Raw genomic sequence first — 14,623 nt, forward strand, 5'->3', positions numbered from 1 at the left:
GACTGAACCATTTTCCCCCGACTGACGCCGTTGGGTGGCCCGGGGACCACCTCCGTCCTTTATTTGGCGTACGCCACTGTCGGCTTTAACCCGTGGGTCGTGCCACCACGACGACGATTTGTATGACAGGGTTACATCACAAACTCAACGCCAATACTTGGCACTTGGTTTGCGGGAATGGGTTTAATTACTATAGGAGGCCCCAGTCAGATAACAAATTTTCAGTCACATCAAGATACGAAATGATGATATACATGGAGAATTGCTCACTGTGAAAAACTCGGGACCGGCATCATAGCCCATGCAGACGTCACACAACTGCTATGTTTTCATTCCATCCCTCCCCAGGCACATACAGATAAATATATATATATATATATATATATATATATATATTGGCATTGGCTCTTGTGTCACGGATCACCAAAATGCATGGCAAAAGTTTTTAAAGGAACGTTGTCGCACAAAAAAAAATTGCTGTAACAGTAATTTTGCTCGAAGCAAGGGGGACAATATTTCCGCTAATGTATTGAATACTTTTCATCAATGTTTTTCATACGCAAAGGGTCAGCTTTTTAAGAAGAAATTTCACGGCTATATTACGGGATGATGAAAAAGTGGTTACTAAGATTCTAGAAAATCTCGAGAAACAGAATGAAACTGATCCAAGGCCTTCAGTATTGCGAGAAACCTCAAAAAATGCCTCCATTCAGAAATATATAAAACGTTACCCATTTGTTTAATGAAAATATACATGCCCCTATTCAGTTTGGAATGCAAAAGTGCTGTATTTTTAATTCAAATTGCATATTTTAAAGAAAAAACAGCTGTTGTCAGAATGAAATATCCTTGTGTTAATTTCTTTTGTAATTGTGCCGTTTGTTGTAAATAATTTGAAGTACACAATGCACAGAGGGGTCCACTTTGTCGAATATTTATTAGCGGATTTTGCGATTCTCTTTCTTAAATCAAAGTCACATGCACCATTGCCTCTCAATGTTTTAGTTAACCCCCATCCCCTCCTCAGATGGAACGCATTTGTCCGCAGCCTCTGCTTGTATAATGATCCAGGGACAATTTTAATCCGGAATGATACACGAAGGGACTGTCCTCTGAAATCGAGGACGTCTAGTTACCTATGTATTAATCATCTTCCTGCCGATAATAATTTGTTATTTTCTATTAATTAATTAAGCAAAAGGATTTAATTAATATAATAAGGGCACGGTAAAAGCAATTTTTCTCGTTGGCTTTTGGTGAAGTGGTGGCAGCAAACATAGTTTCCTTCACGATTTCGTGAGGTGGAAGTGAATTTCCCAACGTTACGGTACGTAGTTTGTTTACAAATCTAGAAAACCACAAGTTCATTAACATACCAGTCATAAATCCGCCTATCTCTTTGCAATAAATGATTATGGAACGCTTGTATATTATCTTGTTCGTCTTACGAAAGTAAGAAGATGACTGCAATAACATTCATAAGATACAATTAATATCTCAAAAGATTGTGAAAATAATTGATCGCATGAAATCTGTTCGTACGTTTAGTGTGCGTTCAGCCAAGTTATCCTATACTAAATCAGTGTTAGAACTTAGAACACGATATCAACAACACGATTGTAGATGGGCTGACCTATTGAACCCGACAGCCAAAGAAAGATCAACTCACAGAATGCCGATCAACCTCTCTTGTTTTTACATATGATGTAATGGCCGAAAGGAAGAGAGAAAAACTGGGCGCTGTCAAAAGATTAAGTGATCATCTTGGAAACAGTTTCGGGCGTCAGGAGAGTCTTACTTTGCCAGCCTTTTCATTAGGTGAGACAACCTACACAACGTTAAAAAGAGTACAGGCCTAACCTTAGGACCCCTAGGGCCTAGTTTTGTGTCACTGTACTGAGTATATAAATTTTGTTGCATGTCCGTATGGTCTCCACTTTTCATTCAGCCAAGCCTGTACGATTGAAGAATTGCATTGTAATTGCCCCCACTTGTGTTTAAACGTTCTGCAATGTCCTTTCTGCTGAGATACAGTTTCATTTTGCCTTGGTAATTTGCAAGCAAGAAGAAGACTTCACTTGGTGACAACTAGGCCTAACTTGTTAAGCCTAATCTTGACCAACATTAGCCCAATTAAAGTTTAGACAGACAACTGCATACACCATAGAAGTCTTGCCAATGCTACTGTATATATAGCAAAGGCTAACCCAGTAGATATCTAGTTTCAAATGAATGGCATATGTTCCCTAAGTCTACACACAGAGTTCCTAAGTTACATGAGCTAATGTTCACATGATTTACCAATGAAGTGTACAGGTACTGACTGCAGTGTTACAAACAGCAAAATTGCATTCGGATGGTGAGAACCATTTTTGTAAAAGGGTCACCAGATATAAAATTAAATGGTTCCTAATTTATGAACCCATGGCCAGTTGTCACTGTCCTAGGTATTAGGCCTAGGGTGATCATGTGATCTACTGAAAGATGTGCTTGAAGGAAGAATGAACGGGAAGCGACCAAGAGGGAGAAAGAGAATAATGTTGATGGATGATATCTGAGATGGCAGAAATTATTTCACTATGAAGAGGAATGCAGAAGAGCGGTTCTTATGATTTTGTGTTTGGTGAGGGACCTGCCTTAAGGCAGATCACCATTAGAGAGAGAGATCATGTGTACTGTAGTGTAGTTTTCAAAGTCTAAACAATTATGATGCACTCCTTAAATGTATCATGTTCTGTTGTCATGACCATGCTGATTGTCATTTTAAGGGTTTATGGCTCTGAATCTGTCAAGGTTGATTGATGTAGCGATTCTAATGTCTTTAAACTGTTTCTAGAGATAGCAGTACGAAAGTATTTTTATTGGTAAAGGTTTGAAACATTTCTATTAAGTTCAAGCCAAGGTTTGTTTTTGTGTCATTCTATTGCAATTTGGTTGATGCCAGAGATTTGACAAATAATATAAACACTTTCTGTTACAATGCTAATGAGAGAGAATACTTCTTTACGATACAGTGGGAATACAGCCCCCCAGGAAATTGATGGCCTATGGCCCCACATAGTCTTAAACCAGGCCAGTTTATACCTACTGGAGGTCACTACCTTGTTTCTGTGCTGGATGCCTAGTTATGCAGTGTCAGCATTTGTTTAGTCAATTATGAAAAATACACACAAATATATTTGGTGAAATTTGTTACTTATTTGCTGATAAGTTTAAAAATGTTCAGAGGCTTGTTTAATAATACAGAAAAGTCAATTGACTTTGATAATAATATAACTTTGCTACTGTAGGTATTCATTTTTTGGGGATCATCTGAAGAATATGTCCATATTGTTTACAGTATAATGATAAATCCAATGCCAGACATATACTATACATATATAATAATGTATACATTGTGTGTAATGCCAGCCATGTGTGTGTCATTGTACAGTAGTTGTATACATGTGTAAGTATTGTTTCACATCAATTGGACTTGACCACCTTCACACTGTACACTACATAGACAATATATTCATGAACGTAAAGGAAGGTTTTTCTTTCGGGTGTATGGATGAATGAAAAGTGCACTGGGTCATATTGAATTGAGCAAATGTAACATGTACTTAAACATATTATATAAGAAAAAATTAATATTTTAAAAACACTGGGTCATATTGAATTGAGCAAATGTAACATGCACTTAAACATATTATATAAGAAAAAATTAATATTAAAAAACAAAAGCATACAATAAAAGAGTTTTGAAACATGTAATTTACTAGAGCAGAATTTGAACCAATGACATACTGTACTGTACTGTATGGTGCGGTACTGTACAGTAATGTACTGTGCTATGCTGTACTATACTGCACTGTGCTGTACTGCAATGTACTGTACTGTGCTACAATTTGCATCACATGACCTTTGGTTACAACTGAGCTATCCAGTTTAGAGTCACTTGGCAAAAAGAACATCATTGCCAACGATTTCCTAGCCTAATATGTGGACAATGGGCTGAACTTTTTTTATTGAACTACAAATAGTTAATAACCATTACAAAACATTATTCTAATAAGACTGCTTCTCTTTTGCAAATAATGATTGGGTTTATTGCTCTTGCATGGCTTACACTTTATATACATTTAATTTTTCTTGCTGGTTTATGTAAACATTAAAAAGTCAATCTCTTTCATGATTAGGTTTCAGATTAAGAAGTACAAGATATGTACAAGTTCAACAAAAATACACTGCTTCGGATGTATTCACCAAAATTTTGATCAGGTTTCTTTTTCGGGTTCTCAATATCTTGGGCTAATTTAAGTATATATTACAGATCTGCATGCTATTGTATGTGATGCTGGATAGTACTTATTTCATATTTTATCCCTACTCTAGGTAGTTAAGTTAATGTCTGAAGTGAAAAAGAAACATAAAACTAATTTTCATGTCTTTGGTTTTGTCACAGTACAAGCACAGATGTGGGATTTCCCCTCCTTTAGTATTGTTTGCATAGTGTTCAGTAATGGTGATAATAATTTGACACAGAGCTAATATTGATCATAAATACTGCCACTTAATATTTGACTATAAGTAGATTCAATCTATGATGACTCATTCAAAGGTTGTGTCTGTATGTCTGCTTGTTAGTAATTAGTGATGATACAAAGGTCAAAATGTAGAAAGTTATCAAACAACAATCTATCTTGCAGAGGAGAAATCCTTTGAGGATTACTTATTATAGATCTGCCCATGCATGTAGGGTTTATGCATACTGTATATAATTCAAAATTTTGTTTGGGATGGTTGCAGTAATTGGAAGTGTTATTTCAGTTGATAATGGAATAGAGCCACACCATGATTGGACAGGAGAAGTAATGTTTGTAAGATATTGAACATACAGTGTGATCATAATACTTTATAGCAATCAGTAGGTTCGGGTTTCCATCACCGGCCGGGTCATAGAGAGGTGGGTTTTTCATCCAAGAGCAAGCTATGGTCTCCCATCTGAAATGACTTTCTAAATTGGAAAGGGTCAAATTTGAGTTAAAATGTTGAATTGGAAGCCACGCGACATAAAAGTTATAATCCATAGGCCCTGACGGGCCTCTCCCACATTCATGGTCGCTAAAAATATAACAGCCTGATTTTTATTATGATGATCAGACTTCTAGGATGTTCATGGATGAAGGAAAGTTCTTTAAACCAAACAGAACATAATATGTTCAAATTATTCAGTTTCCTGCAATAGATACCTAGTACACCAGATCTAAGTCAGTGCAGGCAAAATGTATCAGCGATACAGGCTCATTATGCAGGTCTGTAGGTACAGTGAAGGTGAATCATTGCATACCCAGAAAATGTGCTAGAAAAGTCCAATTTTGTTTCAAATTTCACTTGAATATTTGTACAGTATACAGTAGGTCTGCCTTTCAACAAGCATACAGTATTTCTACATTGCAGCTCTAGGCAGTTTTCTATCTTGAAGAGCTCTCATTTTAACATACTGTATGAAACAAAGTTAGAGGATAAGGTCCTCGAGCATTTTGAAAAACTTTATACAAGCTCACTAGCACTTTAAGTTTGGGGCCTAGTTTTAATAATTCTTAAAAACAATCTGAATGTCACATGTAAAACTGACAAGATACAGTAGACACACAGTGTTATGTATACTGTTAGTGTACAGTTTACACTAAGGAAAGTTAAACGTCTGTACTTCTGCATACAGTATTTACTAGTCATATTGCTCACTCTTGAACAAGGTCTTCTCATCTTGGAATGAAATTGCCACTTGCATCAATTGTCCTTCAATATATAAATTGGTTTTATGCCAGGTTTAATGAAGGGAAAACTTGCAAATACACTGAGTTGCCGTGTGGGGGCGGACTTGATTACATGAGCCAGTGTGGATGCAAATACAGTGATATATAATCAGTTTTGCGATCCTGAGAAAAGTTCCCTACATCATTCAACGCTTGTTTACAATGTGTAATCTGTAATATTAGCTAAAAAATATAAATTAAATGATCCATGGAAAACTTATTGGAAATACAGTAACTGTTTGCTATCCATGGTTCATGTAAACCTATATCTAGACAACTACATGATACTTAAGTAAAATGTCAAATAATGACAGCAAATGTTTGGTACTTTTAGCTACTTTATGATCTCATGTGGGCTTACAAGTACAAGTAAGTACTTTGTTTACAAGTTCTTATTCTTATTTTGAGTAATACAATGTTCAGTAGTATTTAACTATGTAGTGTCTGGGGCTATGTAATCTCTAGTTGGCTACCTTTAAAGTGATTATGTGCCTACCGAAAAAGGAACAAAACATAAGATTATAAATGTTTGATGTTATGTTTTCCTTGAGGTTTCGGTGTATACAATCGATGTTGTTCATAGATGAGACATGTCAATTAATGACAAATGACTAAGAATGTCGGTAATAGTTGTTAAAGCGAAACGGAAATGGCCTAAAATGGTAGAATTTTGAAAGTATCTTTGAAAACAAAAGGATTCTCATTATAAAATAAATTGCCTGCCCTCATGGCCTGTATTTATTTAGCTCCATCTGCAGTATTTTGTACTGGTAAGGTACTGTATGCATCCTACATTTATATAGAACACACTAATCCAGTTAGATAGTTGTAGGCTGGTTTCTCCTCAACTGAATTCTTCCTCTGCGTTAGGTTTTATTACTGGACAACTATTTTATCATATCCATAGGACTTTAGAAGCGAGATTATTGCTGAATTGGATATATACATTAAAGATAAAAGTCAGTGTTCCTTTGATTAGCTTCATTTAGGCCATCAGTTATAACTTGAGCTACAGTAACTGTTACTGTTAGTAGGGGTACAAGTACTAGAGTTAGGGATAGGATATATGGTTTGCACACCCACCACTGCTGTCACTAGTCTGCTAAGCACATCGGCAATCGGTGGTCATCGACCAAGGAAAGCTTTGTTGGAACTTACTAGCATTATAATGTGTTTCCTCATTGAGTTGTTTAAATCAAGAGGCACAGCATAAAAGAATGTATCGAAATCTGTCTTCAGCATACTTTTGATCATTAATTTCTACAATTAATGAACTGTTTTGGATAAATTATCTTGGTGAAAACCACCTCATTTTTCATGGTTCGTCAGATAAGCAGCTTAATCCAAGTTCCATTTTTGTGAAAATGAACAGTTTTATATTATTTCCTTTTCGAAATGCACGGAATCACTTTAATTGAAGCACTTTACGGTAAGTGCTGATATCAACTCTGGTAACCACACTGACGGCAGGCAGTGAATTGTTATGTCATGTTTATGGAGTGCCAAAAGTGCAAAAATTCAAATATAATGAGTGAAAACAATTGTTATTGTGTTGTTTTCCATGTTTTGTTTTGGAATTTATAATTTTCTGGTTACTTTAAAATACTTTGTTGCAAATTTGGAGAAGTTTATCGAATGCTTCCATTGTACAGTAAAATTGGTTTCTTAAGCACGTCCCTTAAATATATGTCCTATTGCTTGCTTTGACTGTTATTTTTGTGTTTTGATCTCATTCAAATTTACTGTTTTTTGTTGTTGTTACTTGCTATTGTACAAGCATGATTAATGTATTCCTTTTATTCATACCCCTATTTAACCTTTTTCAACGCTTTTACTTTTGCAGCTGTTGGTTTATCGTTGTGAGATTCTGTTGTGCATGACATTGCCCTTGTGTTGTGCAAGTGTTGACCCTTGACCTAAATTTGCATAAAGTCATCTGACATTGGGACTGTTGCATTGCATGTATGGCTACAGTAAATGAGACTGGCAAAGAAGAAGGGGAAAATCGCGATGGTGGCAATGAAGGATCCGGTGAGTAAATTGCCCAGAAATATGTCATTTTCAGAGGTTGCAAAAATATTCTACGTCCCAACTGTCTTGCCTGTTATTTCCATTCCCAGGGATCATTTCAACAGGTGTCGACTGAGTGTTTGTGTTTGTTTGAAAAAGTAACAGACTTTCCCGGAGGCCATTTAAACATCTGCTGTGACATTTATGCAACAAACTAAAAAAAAAAGAAAAAGTAATAGTACTCTCTTTAAAGTCCACATTGTACATATATTATATTTGAACATGACTAAATGATACTAACCTTGGCTGTCTAAATCATTGTTGTTTGGCTTTTATATGTAGTAACTAGTTAACAATCACACAATGATATGACAAGGTACTCCCACCTCCCCCCCCCCCCTCCTACATTTTTCCATTAGACAGGAATGGATAAAAAATCTGTACGAAAGAAGCGTTACGAAGCATTTTGGATGGTAGGACAAGAAGAGAGATCATTGACAGGTCGCGGAGGGCGTAGTACATTGTTAAAAGGTTTAACAGTTGAGCAGTTTGTGGTTGGCACAGTATAGAGTGAATGTGCTGCGGTTCTGAGGAGATGGGTATCCCTGTGACTTATATTTAGGGTTTCTGTCAAAAACACTTGGTACAGGGTAGTTTTGTCTGCGTTGTTATATGGCCACTGCTCTGGGGCCCATCAACTCAGCCACAAAGGCTTCTGTATTCACTGGAGCATGAAGACTGTATGCATGCGGTGATCGAAACAATGGGAATAAATTTACCTGACAGAATCCATCCAGGTCCCTTACCTGCTCACTCTAATCTCAGGAAAAGCAAGAGTGCAGAAATTGTGGGTAGACAGGTATCTTTGTCACTCATAAGTTTTTGAGGATACAGTATGCTTCTAGCTCTTTAAATGTTTATTTACTCTGTGTTAATTGAGATGCAATATATTTGCATTGAACAGCTGGTGTATCGCTCTTGTCATTAATATATCCTTTTAACAGGATGTAAACAGTTCCTGCTGCACTGCAAATTTCAGTCTATCACAACATTTTCTGATGACCGTCGAGCTTGAAAGATAAAGTGAGTGATAATCAGACTTTGTAATAAGACCCCTCCAAAAATAGAAGAAAAATATCACAACAGAAAAACAACAATAACCCAGAAATAAGAAAGCAAAAAAAGTTTAAGAAAAACAATGGAATTGATTAATGAGTTTAGAAAGGGAAGTGGGAAAAGTTGACAAGTGTTATATAACACTACAATAGAGATAATGACCCTCATATATCTGATACTGTGTTGTAGTAAAAATAGTCAGACAGTGCCAGGTCGAGTTGGAACAGTTCAAGACCTGTGTGTTTAACTTGTAGCACACAGAACACTATCATCTTGGACATATATACCTTGGTTGTCAGTGATTTGGGCCAATTGAAGCTACGATCAGTTGTTACATCTTTATCTTTCTTTAATCCAGGAATGTTTCATACAGCTTAATATCTCATTGGGAATTGCATTTTATCCACACTGGATTCATTTCTACCAGCTAAAAATGTTTTTCTTTTGGATGTAAAAAATTGTCACTGGAAAGGAAGTTAGTGGGTATACTTATAATGGTGTGCTTATAGAGTCATCAAGCTCTCTGTGCACTGTGCAGTATGTATGACAGGATTACCTGTTTGTTAAAATACTGGTAGTAATAATGTAGGATGGCCTCAGTGGTGTTGTTATAGAAAGAGCGATGAATGGACGTAAGGGTTGACCTCCGGTCACTTGTTGCTGACCATGGAGGGGGGGATGGTGGGGAAATACTTGGTGGTACATGCAATAGTGTTTCATGACATCTGAGTGAAATGAAGATCAATAAGTGAATACCAATATTGAATTATTTTGTATTTTGACAATATTTTGGGTTACCTACCTCTAGTACAGTACAGTATATATGTGTGAAGTCACTTCTCTTCAACCCGCTTCACTGTACAGTAGGCTAAGTTACAATGTAACAGTTGCTGTGGGCTTCTCCTAATGGTCGTCATCAGTATTGACCCCAAATATGCTAGGCAGTTAAATAATGGTCACTCTTACTCTAACTTCAGTAATCATTTTACTACTGTACCACCCTCAAAGCTTATTCCCTCAAAGTATAAACTTGGGGATCTTCAATTATCTAATTTAATACTCCAGTCCCCTCAATCTCTGAGAATAATGTGGACCATTGTTTTAAGAACCACCAGGAAATTACATTCCAAAAACTTTTTAGAACTTTTACCACAGTTGCTGAAATTTGGGGCCGATACTGATCACCTTTAAAAGCATGCCCAGTACAATGTCAATAGTATAGTAATGTGTGTACAACATGTACAGTATGCAAAGAGCATTGTCAAGTCATCTCTTCAAATGCCTGAGTTTTAATATTTGTTTGTATACTGATTTTATGTTTTTATGATGAATTTCTAAATTCCAGCTCCAATGAGAATATCATTGAAATATCTTTTGAACATTTTTGCGACTGTCGTTGGCAGTGTTTGACTAGTAGGTGGATATTGTACAGTAAAGTACTCACCTCCATGTATAGTGTTGACTCAAGTGTATGTACAGTATACACTGATGTTTAGCTACTCTCTAGGATGTGTATAGCAGAAGATGTTCTTTTAAGTTTGGCCACTTCAAATCATCTACATGCTTGTCATATGAAGTATATATATGTGTGATCCACTGGACTGATAAGAAATGTTCAGTGTTCCTGAGTTTAGTTGATTTATAAAATGAAAGTTTCTCAACGTTCTCTCCTTGCTTGTGGATCGATGAGTGAACATTGAAATTAAGCAATCAACCATTGATCCAAGTAAAGGAAATTTAGATGTCAACAAGCTTTCAGAGTAAATTCTTTCCTCTGAAAGGGTTAATTTGGTATCTATTTACTTTGCTCCTCTCATACCTGTCTCCATTGAACATGCAATTTCCTAGATTTACTTAACAATTACACTTTCCTTCGGCACTGTGCCTGTATGTAGATAGTAGTACTATATGGAAGAGTGCTTGTAGATTGTAGACAGATAACCATACTCCATCTAGTTGCTCATAATTCCCCAACCAGAATGTCACTTTTTATTTTGTAAGTTGGGAGGATTTTTTTTTGGGGGGGGGGCGAAGGGGAGGGGGGCATGCAGAATAGTTGTATGTTCATTGAAAGCAGGATACATGTGCATATACAGTACAGGCTTCATGTAAACACAATACTGTAGTGTGTGTGGGTATTGTCACACATGTTTAGATTATAATCCAATGTGTGGCCGTGCATACAACCATGGGAACATTCATGACTCCTAAAGTAACTTGTAGGTTCTAAAAATTAACATCCACCTACAATTCATTTTTCTTTGTTCAAATAAAAAGCTTAATAATTCATTGAAACTAGTTGAAAGGTACAGTAAACACATATTTACATTTAACTTAAACTGCTGTTCGAAATGCACTTGTTACAATTCTAGCAATTTTCTGAATTTTGCAGACAATTTTGACAATACCTTTTGTCCTGTGCATCCATTACACCAAGCAAATGTAGCATCTGATTGTTTTTCAGAACATGAGAAAATAATTGCACCTCCCCTGGCAGGGATATGCAGATTCAAATCATTTGTTCTTTGGTTTTACTGTAGTTCTATCAAAATTATGATTCACAATGTCAATATAAGGAAGCTCCACTCTCCCAGGATCATCAGATGGGACACGCAGATTGTCTAATCCTCCTTTGGTTTCCTTAAAAAGAGAAATCTCATTTGAATTTAACACTCAAAGTGTCAAAAAGTAGTCATTTTCAGGTCAAACCTACAAGAATATTTGACTTGCCTTTGTATATTTTGTACTCATTTGATAAGGTTTTGCTGGTATTGGTGGAGTCTTAAGTTTCAATTCCATGTGGGGACTAAAAGTCACAGCACAGTATAAATTATAGCTCCCTTCACTATAAAATAGTAAAAATACACATATATCCTCTAAGGTTATTAAGAGTCAAACTTCATTCTGGCCATACTTTCAAATTCTTTTTTTGTCACCTGATTGGTTTGTTTTGCCAAGCAGGATTTATAGTTTCTATTAGGACCATGTGTTAGGGTGTTAGGAGTTATAACTGTGTGCATAGATGAGCAGCATCTCTGCAGCCTACAGTCTTGACTTTGAAACAGCAGTGTTGTACTGTAGCTGTAGGTACAGCAGTGTGTCTGTACATGTATACTGTACAGGCCTGCAGTACCACACATATCCAGGTACACACTGACTGGTGGAATATTTACAAAGTACAATGTTTGCAGTGATAGGAGATGTACAAACAGTCACAGGCTCAGGGTAACAGCTACTCGTATCAGCTCCTTTTATTGTCTTGTATATATTTCTATTAATCTCTTGGTTTCTGTTTAACTAGGTATATAGCCTTAATTGTTGTCATACACTGCAGCTGTCATGCAGTGCTGCATACACCTTATGTATCACCCATCTACCAGCAACATTGCATCGTACCCTCCAAACAAAGATCGAACTTTCCAGCCGAGACTGATCGCTATATGGATACTTTTATTATTCACAGTCGAGTCTATCACTCTATAACTACGAACATGTGACAACCTCTATTTTTCTCAGGTGGAGCTTATTAAAAATCTTGGATATTGTGCTCTTGTCCTGGAAGAAGAACAATTTATGTTGTGTGCAGCTTTTATCAACTGTTTCATTCGTAACACATTCTCGTTAAAGGTTTTCATTTAAGTGATCTATATTATTGCAGGATGGTTGCTATGGTGCCCTAATGGGTTAATTTCCATGCTGCATGGTGAAGCTTTCATATACGACACATGTATACTGTAAACAGTATATATAGTGTGATATTTGATGGATTTCATACAGAATTTTCACTCTCAAGATATGGAAAATGGAATTAAAGTTAAAATCTTATGACTTTTATTGGACCGATAAACAGCTACAGTACTTGGAAAATTCTACCCAACTCTTAACTGCACGATTGTCTGTTTGAAATTTTTCTAAACAGTTTTTATTTGACGGGAAAATGTCAGCAATGTTCCTTCGTGTCCCAGGTAAGGCTGCGTTTGATTCCGTAAGATATATCTAAAAATCTGTTATTTTAACAAACTAATCGATAAAACAGATGCTGTTAGAAATTTTATGTTTGTTTTCTTTACCGTAGGGCCTAATTTGTTTGATTATTAAGACAATAATAGAGAAGAGAAAAATTTGTATTCAAATGTACGTTTGAGCTATTTGTGTTCAAGGGATATATGAATTTGGTTTAATTACAAAATTTACGTCTTACCTGTCTCGGATCTACTGATATGCACTCTGTCATCCATCTGACCTGTATTCGAAGGAGGATTGTATTAGTTCATGGTGCATTTAAGTAGAGTGAAGACAGGTAAGTATCGTTGCTCATAAATTCCAAAAGCAGAGTAGTAACTTTTGAGGATTTCTAGGCTCATTTAGGAAGGCTACAATAACTTTAAATTCTACCAACCATTCTTGGTAGACTCAGCTATATTGTAGAAGAAACCTCTATAAGCTGCATGCATCCTGGCTCTATGGCTTCCATGGTCTTTAAAGACAAGAAAAGTTTGTTCTCTTTTAGTCAACTTTGGCACAAGTTACAGTCATATTGGAAGAGGCACGAAGTGCTTCAGAAGTTACTTCATAGTACAGTACCTCAATCATGATTTTTCCTACAAAGTGCATAACAATTTCAAATTTTGTTTGGCCTTAACTTTTAGCCTACAGTAATTGTACCTTCTTGGTGCCCCACATTTCCACATTGATCATCTTGGCGACCCTTAAATTGTGATTGTTGTGGTCTGGGAGAGGGGGCCTATGAGGGGGGGGGGGGGGAGGAGGTGGAGGTATTCCCTCACATTTGAGAAAATTTTTATAAGATTTATTAAAACTGCGCAAAATGACCATGTGTTGTCACAACTTGCAACTTTTGATATAATTTAAAAGGATTGTCTGGTGGCCCAAAGAAGTTACCTTAAAAAATAGTAAATAATTTTCCAAACATGTTGTCAAAGTATGAGAACGCTAATGTTGCGTTTGACAGAGAAACGATTTTTAATCGTTATGGATAGACATTTCAAATATGATTTGAACAGTACAATACGTGACGTCAGCTCTGCCATAGCAGATTGCGTCATAACCCACCCTCCGCACAGTACCTATACGGTAATCACAACAAAAACAGCGTTTGTATACAGATAAATTTCTTCCTTAATTTCCGGTGAAATTTCTTAAAAATTAGATATGTTTTCAAAAACTCCTTAAGCCGCCATGTACTTGAGCGGTGGTTCCGTGGTCTTTGTGTAACACAAGGTAAATTTTAACAGCAGACTCTGAGTTGTTCAGGCTGTACATCGCGCTATCCAGCTCCAACGCGAAAAATGTTCGCATGTAGGCTGTACTCAAACGTTGACAATCGGACAGTTCTGCGAAGCCTAAGCTTCTCAGTGCTATATTCTGCTCTGACAACGATTCGATCAATTTCTTCAATAATTTCCGGTGAAATTTCTTATAAATTAGATATGATTTAAAAAACTCCTTAAGCCGCAATATATGTAGTAGATCGGTGGTTTCGTGGTCTTTGTGTAACACAAGATAAGTTTTAACAGCAGGCTCTTCGTTGTTTATACATCGCGGTATCCAGCTCCAGCGCGAAGAATGTTCGCGTGTATAGGCTACTCTAACGTTTACAATCGGACAGTTCTGCGATGACATCGATCCCGCCAAGTTTCATCTTTCGGTTTAACGAATACTTTATAAGTTTCCTT

At 36.4% G+C, this 14,623-nt stretch overlaps 1 protein-coding gene across 13 annotated transcripts in view; it reads left to right on the top strand.

Moving 5' to 3' along the window:
* Positions 1–1,361: 1,361 nt before the first annotated feature.
* LOC139984082 (transmembrane and coiled-coil domains protein 2-like) overlaps positions 1,362–14,623 on the top strand; it is an 84,276-nt gene continuing 71,014 nt past the window's right edge. For 6 of the 13 annotated variants that reach the window (XM_071997772.1, XM_071997777.1, XM_071997775.1 and 3 more), the window contains exon 1: positions 1,363–1,818. In XM_071997772.1, coding sequence (XP_071853873.1) covers positions 1,710–1,818 — 109 coding nt within the window. In that variant the 5' untranslated portion in view covers positions 1,363–1,709. Of the gene's footprint in view, positions 1,819–7,644; positions 7,833–11,330; positions 12,893–14,623 lie in introns of those variants that run through there. The other 7 variants (XM_071997773.1, XM_071997784.1, XM_071997786.1 and 4 more) reach the window with 5 other exon arrangements.

Source organism: Apostichopus japonicus, chromosome 17 (assembly GCF_037975245.1).
Source record: "Apostichopus japonicus isolate 1M-3 chromosome 17, ASM3797524v1, whole genome shotgun sequence".
In the NCBI taxonomy this organism is placed as follows: domain Eukaryota; kingdom Metazoa; phylum Echinodermata; class Holothuroidea; order Aspidochirotida; family Stichopodidae; genus Apostichopus; species Apostichopus japonicus.